At 45.5% G+C, this 13,546-nt stretch overlaps 1 protein-coding gene across 1 annotated transcript in view; it reads left to right on the top strand.

Annotated features, from left to right (window-relative positions):
• LOC137448916 (bifunctional heparan sulfate N-deacetylase/N-sulfotransferase 4) overlaps positions 1-13,117 on the top strand; it is a 152,941-nt gene extending 139,824 nt beyond the window's left edge. The window contains exons 13-16 of the mRNA XM_068153922.1: positions 1,479-1,588; positions 6,381-6,483; positions 6,740-7,275; positions 12,617-13,117. Coding sequence (XP_068010023.1) covers positions 1,479-1,588; positions 6,381-6,483; positions 6,740-6,859 — 333 coding nt within the window. The 3' untranslated portion in view covers positions 6,860-7,275; positions 12,617-13,117. The remainder of the gene's footprint in view (positions 1-1,478; positions 1,589-6,380; positions 6,484-6,739; positions 7,276-12,616) is intronic.
• The last annotated feature ends 429 nt before the right edge of the window (positions 13,118-13,546 follow it).

Genomic DNA, 13,546 nt, shown 5'->3' with positions numbered 1-13,546 from the left:
CTCTTCTATAGCACAGAGCAAGTGCAGCCCCTTATTAAACATTCAGGGGCCCATTGACATACTTCTTGTAAAAGCAGCACCCACTCCTCTTCCCTCGTTAGGGTGATTAATTTTACAAGATACACAACAAAATGCACTCATTCTTAATACAGCGCACACGGAGAGTGCACTCGGGGCGCTTACTAATGGGCACTCAGTAATGTGCATTCACTCAGCCTGGGCACTCAAAAACTTAATAATTCATAATAAGCCCTCACAATAAATACAAAACAGGTCTGCCCAGAATAGTTATTAGTAATACTGCCTGGTACTCCACTAGACTTCTGATGCATTTGCTGCTGGAAGTCAATGTACCTTTATAGCATATCAATCTTTAATTAAAAACAAAACAAAACCCACCTTCTTGCTAACAGTTTTGCCTGCCTGTATGGTTGATAGGCTGCTGGCAAGTTTCAAACACATTGCCACAGTATTACTTCTGAACATGTAACTCTATAGAATCATAGAAGTGTTTCATGGAAAAGACCCCTAAGATCATTGAATCCAGCTGTCAGCCTAAGACTACCATAGCCATTAAACCCTGTCCTAAAGTTTCCTGGCCATGCATTTCTTGAGCACTTCCAGGCATGGTGACTCCAACACCTCCCTGTGCAGCCTGTTCCAATCTCTCACCACTCTTGCAGGGAAGAAAGTTTTCTTAATGTCCAACCTAAATCTCCCCTGGCACAATTTCAGGCCATTTCCTCTCATTCTATCACCTGATACTAGGGAGAAAAGACCAAGCTCCACTGAGCTCCAGCCTCCTTTCAGGGAGCTATAAAGAGCAATGAGGTCTCCTCTCAGCCTTCTCCAGACTAAACAGCCCCAGTTCCCTCAGCCACTCCTCACAAGGCTTGTTCTCTACACCCCTCACCAGCTTTGTTGCCCGAAAGTTTCTGAGCATTTCACTCTAAGATATATTTGAGCTTTTTGGTACTTTTCTTATTCCATGCACAACTCACAATATTTTTGCTGTCCTTCTTTATCTTTTCCTCAGAATTCTCCAAGACTTGTCTTGGGCTTGTGTAATTTAACTCTTCCATTTGACTGATGTGCAACTCACAGAATTACAAGGCGCCCTCCCTGACAAATTCAACAGTGTGAAGTGAAATATAAACCTGACAAGAGGTTCACCCATATGATTGTTACTAGCACTGTACAAAGCCATGTGCTAATTTCAATCCAAGTTCTCACAGAAGGGGAATAATTCTGTGTCTTTCTTACACAGAATCACTGAGTCACTGTGGTTGGAAAAGACCTTCAAGATCAAGTCCAACCATTGTCTAACTCTACCAAGGCCACTACTACACCATACCCTTGAGCACCCCTAGATGGCTTTTAAATACATCCAGGGATGGTGATTCAACCACTTGCCTGGGCAGCTTGTTCCAGTAAATCTTAGTCTTATTTATAAATAATAAATTTATTTATCCCTACAGTTGCTTATTATTGATGGACAACAGCTAAGAAGTGACCCAGCTACCGTGATGGATGAAGTGCAGAAGTTTCTTGGAGTCACTCCTCATTATAACTACTCCGAAGCTCTAACGTGAGTCTGTTCCTTTATCATCTGCCCTATGGGATCAGGGTGTCCATCCCCTCCTACCAAGATCACTTCATCATTAACTACAAACAAACAAACCAACCCCACATTCCAACACTGATAATTTTGGAAGTTTGGGCTTTCCTTAAAGCAATGATGAACACTCACCCAGCTTCCCTTTAACTTCCACAATACATTGCAGAATTTAGTTGCATGAGCCTACATTTCCACATCTGCAGAACACACAGAACAAATTACTGCTGAGCCTTTTGATTAGACACAAAACAAAACCCAGATTCATGTAAAACATGTGTCAGGTGTGAAGAGTTTGCCTCCAACATTTTTATCCCATTCTTATAGCAGTCTGAGGACAGAGAGTTAGAGGCACCCAGTAGGAGAAGATTCATCTGGTTGCATGGTTTCTTTGATTGTTTGCCTTTAACATGGACCAAATCTATCATTCCCAAATCCCAGTTTCATAGATGGTTGAACAAATTCTGCCAGCCTTTTACCTGGCAGCAGCCAGACACACAGCACAGAAGAATTTAGTCTGTACATATGAGCTTGACAAAATGATAAGCTACTAATAGTACATCCCTATCCTGGAAGTGCTGGGCTCCTGGAGCCTGGGGAGAAACTTGTGTTTGCCTTTGAAGCACAAACACCTCAAACTGAGAAGCCTATTCATAGCCTGGGTGCCAAAACTGCAAGTGCTCTGCAGGAGCCCAAATCAAGGTCCTCTGAACACAGGGAAAACCCTTGGATTACCTTCCCACAGCCTTTGCTTTGAATCTAGCAGCTGTGACGAGCTCAGATCCCATTTCTCATACTTGCTGCCCAGAGGGTGAGGCTTTCCCTGTGCAAGAGGATTAATAGCCTGGGCGGCACTCTGTGACACTCCTCAGTCCCCTGCAGGAAAGCAGAGTCCCTGCTGGGGTGAGAGTGGGCTGAACTTCTCTCTTTTAGTCCAGCAGAAAACTGTAAGCGGCTTTAGCACTGAGCCTCCATGTATGAGGAGCATCATCTCCTAAGGGGGCTGGGCTGGGAGAGCCCTGGGACATGCATGAGAACCCTCACACTGTAGTGGAGGTTTCATCACATCTGTGTGCAAGCAGAATGCCTGCAAGTAGAGTGGGAAGTCAAAAAGCTTGTAGCTCACCTTCTCTGCAAGCTGGTACCAGGAAAAATGGAGGGGAAATGAGAGCAAGGTCTTTTCACCTGCCCTCTGCTTCTGCTTATTGGTTGATGTTCCCTCTACTGGGAGAATTCTAGTTACTTATAAAGTGAGAGTTGAGTGCTTGTTGTGCTTTGGGTCTTAAATATGTTGCTCTGGCAAATTCTTTCTTTTTTTAAGAGGGGAAAAAATTTTGCATTTCAGTCTGTGAATTTGTCAGTCATTGCTTTCTGAAGTGGACAGACAGGAGGAGGGGTTTGAATACACAGCTGAACTAGTGATGCTTGAACAACTGCTGCTGCACATCTGCAGTGCCTTCTGCTAGCTTTTGAAAAATACACACCCACAGACATAGATCTTCCTTTCTGCAACTAAATTAAAGCCATTGGAGTCACACAGCAGGAAGAAAAAAATTTGGCCTCTCATATTTGTTTGGACAGGAAAAATGGATTGTAAACAGATCTATAAAATTATGCAATCACTGTTTAGAGGCATCAAGAATGCAAATGTGCTGTGGAAGCACACACTTCAGTATGGATTTAGGATGGAAGAGAAAAATGCATTAAAGAATGGAGTTGCTTTATGGCAGGGCTGTCAAAGTAAAAAAGATTGCCTAGGATGGTGCCTAGTCATTACTGCCTAATAACTGTGCACCACACATTTTTAAAGTTGTCACAAAGCAGCCTAAGGACCCAGGCCTGCAAACACCAGTGAGCAACAAGTTCATCACCCTGACTAATGAACGTCTTCCAGGAGAGTAAATTCAACCCAGGAGGAGGGAAAGTACTGATCAGAGCCATGGAAAGAGAGCAGAGAGAAGGCAGAGGCAGGACTCAGGCATCTAGAGGGAAGGGGAGGTCACACCAAGTTAGTAAGAGCCACGGCTGAGATGGGCAACTAGATTGTCACTTCTTACACATACTGCCCAATTCAGACTAGATATGAGGAGGAAATTTTTCACATTGAAGGTGGTGAGACCCTAGCCCAAGTTGCCAAGGGAGGTGGTAGATGCTCCACCCCTGGAAACATTCCAAGTTAGGTTGTTTGGGGCTCTGAGCAACCTGCTCTAGTTACAATAATCTCCAATAATAGGCTGGGCAAGGTTAAAAACAGGAAGGTTCATCCTTCTCCAAAATTAAGTCACAGAATCATAGAATGGTTTGGGTTGGAAGGGACTTCCAAAGGTGAACTAGTCCAACACCCCTGCAGTCAGCAGGGACATCGTCCACTAGTTCAGGTTGCTCAGAGCCTTGTCAAGTCTCACCTTGAATATCTCCAGGGATGAGGCTTCAACTACCTCCCTGGGTAACCACTTCAGTGTTCCAGCACCCTCATGCTAAAGAACTTGTTCCTAACATCCAATCTAAATATCCTCTTCTCTAATTTCAAACCATTGCCCCTTGTCCTATCACTGCCTCTGGAAACAGTCCCTCTGCAGCCTTCTCGTAGCCCCCTTCAGGTACCAGAAGGCTTCTATTAGGTCTCCCTGGAGCCTTCTCTTCTCCAGGCTGAACAAACCCAGCTCCCTCAGCCTGTCCTCATAGCAGAGGTATTCCGGCCCCATGATCATCCTCATGGCTCTCTTCTTGACCTGCTCCATCAGTTCCATATCCTTCCTATGTTAAGGGCTGCAGAGCTGGACACATTACTCCAGGTGAGGTCTCACCAGGGCAGAATCACTTACATACAGCAGCCAATTGCAGGCGTAGGGATAGACCCAGGGCAAAAACGGTAGGCTGTGACTAATTGACACCATGTGCCAGCCAGTTCTGCTTCCCAAACATCTGCTGAGAAGCACAAACCTAAGTTTTTCCAATGTTTAATGCATGCTGCAAGTCCCAGAGCAATAAATCCCAAACTTAATGCCACGTCATGTTTGTTCATTCCTCAGTGAGAACGTTGCTTAAAGCCTTAATCTAAAATGTCTATCTCCTTGAATCTCAAACATCAAAATCAAATTGCATATTTCAGAGAAGGCTGCTAGGACAGTGTTTATGCTCTAATGCCATCTCTGGAATGGAAATTATATTTAGATCTAATGATAGGGAACCATCATCCTCTCAGGTGCAGTTAAATTATCAACAAACCAGAGGTTCCTTCAGTAGACCTGAACGCTGCATATTTCACCTAAAAATCAACATGAAACATCTCAGTGTTATATTCCTCACCATGCAACAGCCACACACTTCTCTGTATAGACCCAGAAAATGACTCCTTTCCTACCCAAGTCAGCAAACAGATCCACTTGCCCTTTTGAGCCCCACTCACCTTCACAGTGCTGACCTACATCAGCATCAGCTCCAGCTGGCCATACTGGTGACCCCTTCCTGGGCCCAGCTGATGGTGTCCTAGAGAATGTAGCACATCTAACTCCAGGAAAAGAACCTATTAGCTATTTCTTCAACCAAACATTCTTTGGTCAAGTGTCAATTGATCAAAACATTAACATCTCGGGGGGATAAAGAGATCAGTTTGACATGGATAAAATCTCTGACCAAAACCAGACAATAAAAGATGAGTCACAGACTGGAGTGGGGCCATGTAAGGTCCTTGACACTGAGGTTCAGGACTTAAGTGGAGTAGTAAGTAGTAAGTGGAGACAAAAAGCTCAACATGAGCTCTCAGTGTGCTCTTGCAGCCCGCAAAGCCAATCAGATCCTGGGCTGCATCAGGAGAAGTGCGGCTAGCAGGTCAAGGGAGGTGATCCTCCCCCTCTACTCAGCCCTGGTGAGACCCCACCTGGAGTACTGTGTCCAGTTCTGGAGCCCCTATTACAAGAGGGATGTGGAGGTGCTGGAACGTGTCCAGAGAAGGGCCACAAGGATGATCAGAGGGCTGGAGCACCTCTCCTATGAGGACAGACTGAAGGAGTTGGGGCTGTTCAGTCTGCAGAAGAGAAGGCTCCCAGGTGACCTAATTGTGGCCTTCCAGTATCTGAAGGGGGCCTACAGGAAGGCTGGGGAAGGACTGCTCAGGATCTCAGGTCGTGATAGGACTAGGGGGAATGGAATGAAGCTAGAGGTGGGGAGATTCAGGCTAGATGTGAGGAGGAAGTTCTTCACCATGAGAGTGGTGAAACCCTGGAATGTGTTGTCCAGGGAGGTGGTCGAGACCCCGTCCCTGGAGGTGTTTAAGAGCAGGCTGGATGAGGCTCTGTCCAGCCTGATCTAGTGTGGGGTGTCTCTGCCCATGGCAGGGGGGTTGGAACTAGATGATCCTTGTGGTCCCTTCCAACCCTGAATGAAACTATGAAACTATAAGAATCGTGGAATGGTTTTGGTTGCAAGGCACCTTCAAAGATTATCTAATCCAACCCTCCCTGCCATGAGCGGTTTGCTCAGAGATCTATCCAACCCTTGTACCTTGTATGGTGGACAAGTAGAATGTATATTAAGCAGTGCAGGTAAAAAACTTCTTCCCTTGAGCCACTCCCAAGGCAAATTTGTGGAGAAAAATAAATTCCCAGAGCTTTCCCAGGAGAGGAAAGCTGTTTCCCACTCTGCCTTCAGTATTTCAGTCATCTAGAGAGATGTATGCAGCAGTCATTGTTGGCTAACACTGATGCCTTTGTAGCTGGGAGATTCTTCTGCAGTGAGATGTTTCTAAAAACAGAATTCTCTCTAGGTTTGACCCTCAGAAAGGCTTTTGGTGCCAGCTATTGGAAGGAGGGAAAACAAAGTGCCTGGGGAAAAGCAAAGGTCGAAAATACCCACCAATGGACCAAGAGGTAAGGGCTTGCTGGAGATTGAAGTTAATTTTGTTTCATATTGCCCTTGTGTTTGACTCCTGAAATAAACCCATTAATTGCTTCTTCTTAATTATTTTTGCTGGCTTGATATTTGTAAAAAAATCAGAAACTTTTAATGAGCTTTGAATGACAAGAGATTAACCACCCTGTCAAGAGCCCCTCCTGGGAGCTCCCCAGACCTGCCAGCAGGTCAGTTTCCATCACCTAACTGTTGTTTTTTTCTGACCCTTCTCAGTCTCGAGCATTTCTGTCAAGCTACTACAGGGACCACAATGTGGAGCTGTCCAAGCTGCTGCACAGGCTGGGGCAGCCCCTCCCCTCCTGGCTGAGACAGGAGCTGCAGAAGGTCAGGTAGCACACAAAGGCAGGGGACCCAAACAAGGACCATTTCCTTCACCGTCAAACCCCTTGCTTCTCCGACTCACTTGTGATCGTCAGTAGAGGACCTCATGGACAACACTCTTTCTATTGAAAAAAAACCCATACAACAAACCCCACAAAAGAATGAAAGAACCCAAACCCAACAACTGGTTTTCTGCACGCGCTGACAGCTCTTAGCATCGACCCCTTTTGTCAGCTTCCAGGAAAGAATGCAGAGCTACGCGGCATTACTCTTTCTCCAGACCAGGATTCCTGGACAGCCTAGTTCCTCTGTTCACCAGGAAGTACCAGAAACTGTGTGTAGGATGGATTGACTTCATGACTACATGACAAACTGTGGTCTGTCAGGACACAAGCAAAGGATGGGATCATCTCTCACTGGACTGTGAGGTTGGTCATCCCTTATTCGTTTCCTGTTGCTTTTCTCTTCCTACCCTGCAAGTTTTCTGACCATTTTATAAGGAGATATTCAGCACTTTGCAGTAGGATCCCTGCTGGGTATGATACATGGAGTATTGGTGCACCATCATTGCTTTCCCCACAGAAAGAGGTAGGCTAAGTCCTTAACTCACCTGCTTCCCTGGGATTCAGAGATTCATAGAATGCTTTGGGTTGACTTTAAAGATCATCTAGTTCCAAACCCCCTGGCACTGACAGGGACATGTTCCACTAGACTAAATTGCTCAAGGCCTCATCAAACCTGGCTCTGAACACCTCCAGGGAAGGGGAGGGCAATCATAGAATGCATTGGACTGGAAGGTTGGATTGGGTTGAAATCACAGGTTCCTGTAATCATAGAATGCATTGGGCTCGAAGGGACCTTTAAAGGTCGTCTAGTCCAACCCCCCTGCAGTAATAACTGTTGTCAGTCTGTGACCTTTCTTCTGCTGAGTTTTGGGGCTTTTTTTCCTTCACAACAAAATCCATCCTGCTTTACTGGAGCCATGTGCATTGTGAGGTGCAAGGCAGGGAGGTGGCCCTCTTCCCAGATCTCAGTGAAATCCATTGCCTGCTTTTTGGCCGTGGCTACTTTACCACCCTGATCAGGTTTACCATCGCATCTGTTGGGTTCCTACAGCAGCTGTGACACTGAGATGTGAAATCATATCAAATATTTGGTCACAATGCCCCCAGGAGTCCTTAAAACACTATCAAATCCTGTCAAAATCTGAGCACACCATGCAAGCAGTGCACTGACAATAGCCTAATATCACCAGTTTGGGGAAAGCAATGGTTTTGTTCTGAAGCCTTCCAAGTAAGAGATTGGGTTAGTCATTCAGGGTCCCAGTCATTTAGGGAAAACAACCAACCAAACAAACAAACAGTGGCTAGAGCATGACATGCCCAGCTCCACCAGTGCTGCACTCACACAGGGAGGTACAGGAGCACACAGGGAAGCCTGAAAGGCAAGTGCTGCCCAGCCTCATGTTTGCTTTTAAATATTGAAATGGGATTCATGTCACCTAAGTGAGACATCTCTTTTATTTTATAGGTGATGAAGGGAAATAGCGCTTCCAGGCCACCATTCATCTCAGCACAAAGCAGGCTCCTTAAATGAGCAAGATTAATCTTGCCTCTTCCTCTCCATCGATTGTAAAAGAACAATAGACAACTTGTTCAGAGGAAAAGCTGGAGAGGGGATGCTGTTTTATCTCACAGGCTACAGCTGTGGGAGATGAGAAGGGGCTAGGAGGGTCTGAGGGAAGGTTTTGGGTTTGGCTTGTTTTCCTAAAGTAGTTCTTTTAGTTCTGTTTCAAACTGGAGAACACTTCAAATGAGCCAGGAAACACTTCAAATGTGTCAAAGGAAAGGAACTTTATGTAGGATTTTGGAGGGCTTTTTTCTTCCTCCTTATTTTCGGAATCAGATTTTTTTCAGTTGGAAAAGGCCTCTGAGATCTTGAGTCCAACCATCAACCTAAGACCACCACAGCCATTAAACCACGTCCCTAAGTGCCATGCCCATGCATTTCCTGAACACTTCCAGGGATGGTGACTCCACCACCTTCCTGGGAAAACCTATTCCAATGCCTTTTTTAGGGAAAACCTAGTTACATTGGCTTTTAGCACTGATAATGCCCAGGATGACTAGTCTGAAGAGAGTCAGAAAAGGATGGCTAAATCAACCATTTGATAAAATTTAAGCTGTTAAAATGAATAAGGTTTGACTCATCACTAATTAAAAGATGACTTTGTAACTCCTTGATAAAAAGCTAAATAAACATGAATCTAATGGCAGAATTTAACAGCATGAGATTTAACAGATCCAAGTGCCAGGTTATGCACATTGGCCACAGAAACTCCATGCAGTGCTACAGGCTGGGGTCAGAGTGGCTGGAGAGCGGCCAGGCAGAGAGAGACCTGGGGGTGCTGGTTGATGGTAGGCTGAACATGAGCCTGCAGTGTGCCCAAGCAGCCAAGAGGGCCAATGGCATCCTGGCCTGCATCAAGAACAGTGTGGCCAGCAGGAGCAGGGAGGTCATTCTGCCCCTGTACACTGCACTGGTTAGGCCACACCTCGACTACTGTGTCCAGTTCTGGGCCCCTCAGTTTAGGAAGGATGTTGGCTTGCTGGAATGTGTCCAGAGAAGGGCAACAAAGTTGGTGAGGGGTTTGGAACACAAGCCATATGAGGAGAGACTGAGGGAGCTGGGGTTGCTTAGTCTGGAGAAAAGGAGACTCGGGGTTGACCTTATTGCTCTCTACAACTACCTGAAGGGAGGTTGTAGACAGGCTGAGATTGGTCTCTTCTCCCCGGCAACCAGCACCAGAACAAGAGGACACAGTCTCAGGCTGCGCCAGGGGAGGTTTAGGCTGGAGGTTAGGAAGAAATTCTACACAGATAGAGTGATTGCCCATTGGAATGTGCGGCCCAGGGAGATGGTGGCGTCATCATCACTGGAGGTGTTCAGGAGGAGACTCGATAGGGTGCTTGGTTGCATGGTTTAGTTGATTAGGTGGTGTTAGATGACAGGTTGGATGTGATGATCTTGAAGGTCTCTTCCAACCTGGTCTATTCTATTCTATTCTATTCTATTCTATTCCATTCCATTCCATTCCATTCCATTCCATTCCATTCCATTCCATTCCATTCCATTCCACTCCATTCTATTCTATTCTATGAAATTGGTTTCAGGAGGTTTTCAAGGAAATGAGACAAATGCTATAAAATCTGGAGAACTATTTCCTGTTCTTAGCTTTAAAATTAGGGGGGGAAAAAAGAAAGAAGTTTTTTCACCTCATTTGCAGCCTCCTGTCCTTAAAGCCCCCTGGGTATGTCTGCAGCTCATTGTTATTTTTGAGTTTGAATGGACATCCCATTCCCGACAGATCTTGCCTCCCCTTGAAAGCTGACATTTGAATTGACTTCATTCTGTGTCATACAGAGATGAAATAACAGTATTTCAAAGTTTCATTCCTTCCACTTGTAATAGGGCCCATCAACACAGAATTTCTCTGCACCACTGTATTACAGAGGAGCCTTTGTCATCTAGCTGTAAATGATCTCCATTCCTTTTATGCCTTTCGTATCGCTGTCCGCGTAATTGTGGGGATTCGGAGAGACCAGCAAAACAAATGCAGTAAAAATGAAACATTTATTCATGGCAAGGGGGCTGTAGCTGTTGAGATAATGCCAGCCCTTCTTCCCTATTCAGACTTGACAGGATTCATCTCCACAAGCCCTCCATGCACTGCAGGCTGTAAATCAATAGGGGTTTTACACACCGGAGGGCTGCAGCTGCGGTTTGTTCCAATTCCCCTGAAAATATGGATTGCTGCAGAGGTTTGAGGGTGCTTTGGCATGCTGAGGACCTGACCTACTGCCTGTGGAGATCACTGTGAGTCTCCTATTATAGAATCATGGAATTGTTTTGGTTGGAAAAAACCTCTAAGATTTTGTCCAACCATCAACATAACACCACCACGGCCAATAAACCATGTCCCAAAGTACCACATCCACACATTTCATTAACACTACCAGGGATGGTGACTCTACTACCTCCCTGGGCAGACTGTTCCAATGCCTGACAATCCTTTCAGTGAAAAAGCTTTTCCTAATGTCCAGCCTAAACCTCCCCTGGTGTAGCTTGAGGCCATTCCCTCTTGTTCTATCACTAGTTACCTGGGAGAAGAGATAGACTCCCACCTCACTTCAACCTTCTTTCAGGTAGTTGTAGAGATCAATAAGGTGTCCCCTCAGCCTTTGGTCCAGACTAAACAGCCCTAGTTTCTTCAGATGCTCCTCATAAAACTTGTTCTCTCGACCCTTCACCAGCTTCATTTCCTATCAATTCCAGCAGGCCCCAGCTGGCCCCCAAAAGCTGGTTTCACAAGGCACAATCTGTGCGGTTCCAGCATCACAAAGCCCATTCACAGTTGGAAATCCATCACCAGCTTGATGTCTATTACTGAGTGCTGATTTCTTCCCTACATCTCTATTGTCTGGTGCTCTGCCATCTTCCACCTCCAGCACCCCACCACCAAGTTTGCCAATATGCTGTTTCTGGTCTTGCTTTAGCAGGCAGGTCCCTGACTGCTCCACCCTCCCACCTCCCTGTCTGCAAGCAACAGAAAACCTTGCAGACCAGACAGAGGGACTGGGGTCTGTGGCAGCACATCTGATGATTAAAGCAGGACTCTGGCCCTCAGCAGCTCGAGCTGTATAATCAAGGTTGTCTTTGACTGAGAAGCAATCAGAACGGAATCCAAAATCTTCTAAATTATGCATTGACCTCTCAAGGTCTAAAATAAAGTTGCTGGATTAACTGCTCAGAGATGTTTCCTAATAAAACAAATTTTCTCTCTGATAGGGAATCAGACTGCTGAGTGTCCCCAAAACAAATTAAGATGGCGGAATTAGAAATTCTTGGGGGAGGAAAATGTTGTGTAACGAAAGCACTGATGGGTCCAGACTCTGATGTGATAATAAAGCAGCAGGGACATGCCCTGAATACAAAAGCAGACACTGAGTATTTTCTCCTCTTCCTCCCCCCTCCTCCTTTTCCTTCCCACTCCTCCTTTTCCTTCCCACTCCTCCTTTTCCTTCCCACTCCACTTTTTCCTTCCCATTCAGCTAAATGTTGAGCCATCATAGTGCATCTGAAAAGCATGTGGGAGGCAGAGCCCATGAGGTGGGGGAACATTACTCATCTCCAGAGTGATTAAATTGGGTGCAAGGTGCTCATTTTCTCTAAGATGGGCCACCTTCAAGTTAGCCATTAAGTCCAAACTGGTCATTTGGTTTCCATCAGTAGCAAATCATGCTTATAAGTGGTTTAGAATGGATGCTTTCAATAGGTGTGGGAGCATGTGGCAGCTGTGTAAAGCTGGTACAACACAGGTATATAAATCAGCAGAGACTAAGTGTCTAATTTTATCTTGGGTAAGTAGGATTAAGTTCTCTGCTAGCATCAGGAGAAGCTCTCTTTGTACATGCAATTTAACTTTGTCATTCTAACTCGTAGCTTGCAGTGTCATCTCTCTCCTACCAGTAGATACTCCCATTCTCCAGGAGCTGAAATCCCAGATGAGCACCTCACTGTATTTACCCTTGTTCATATCAGATCATGAAACTCAGCTTTGACATCCTGTCCATCACTGTACTAGCTCAGACATCTCTGCCAGGAACTGTTGCTTTGGAGATTCTTTTTTATTTAAGTGTATGTTCTTGGGATAGGAATTTCCCTGTTGGACAACATTTCTCACATTGTTTTCTCTTTTGTGCCTTCCAGTTCATCCTTTTAATGTGACTGCAGAGGGTGGATTCAACGGATGCCAACGGATTTGATTCCTCTATCACTATCCTATCCAGACAAGCTACAACAAAACAAACAAGGATTTGCAAGTGACACAGATTCTGAAGTGTTCAGTGCCCCAGTGGCTGGAAAACTTTTTTAAGACTTATTATCATTTCTGTAGAATTTCAAAACGAAAGACATCCTCTTGACAGAGCTGAGGAAAAACTTCCCTCTCTTGCTCAAGCTCTTTTCTTTTTGGTTTGGTTTTTTTTTTGGCCCCCCTTTTCTCTCCCCTCCTACGTGATGGCAGCAAATCCAGTTGAACAAATACTTGGTGTGGAAGAAAAAGGAGTCAAATAAGGTTTTGTTCACTCAAAGTATTTTTGTTGGGGGGGTGGTGAGGGAGGTCAGAGGCTGTATTTGCTGGAATTGTTTTACAAGATTGATGTGCACACACCTTATCCTTGGTTCTTCTCACTGCCACAGAATAAACACTTCTGATGGTGTATTAGAGGGAGAGCTTTTCTTCTTTCCTTAAAACCTCTTTCCCATCTTCCAAGCCAAAATCTGCTCTTCAATAACCTCTGCCAGCTATTTCAAGTCGTGCACGGACTTTGCTTCTCCTCGAGGCTTTTCCTTGCCCTTAATGCAGCGGCCGTGACAGTGTGGGATTTACAGTGCTGGCTGCACCAGAGCTGGGAGTGCCATCAACCCCATCCTCTGCCTCCCTGCTTCTCCTCCTCCTCCTCCTCCTTCTCAGCAGGTGACATTAATTCAGGCAAGTTTTACCATTATATACATACACCATTACGCATTACCATGCATCCCTGGGCCCCAGATTTGTGGGCCTGCCTTTCCTAAGCCCTGTCTGCCCTCAGTGAGAGGTGTGGATATTCAGACAGCCCTACACAAGCTTTTTCTCTA

Source organism: Melanerpes formicivorus, unplaced genomic scaffold (genome assembly GCF_026170545.1).
Source record: "Melanerpes formicivorus ecotype bairdi unplaced genomic scaffold, bMelFor1.0.p_v2 SCAF_27, whole genome shotgun sequence".
Taxonomy (NCBI): Eukaryota; Metazoa; Chordata; class Aves; order Piciformes; family Picidae; genus Melanerpes; species Melanerpes formicivorus.
Note: the sequence above shows the minus strand (reverse complement) of the source record. Positions and strands in the feature narration are given on the sequence as shown.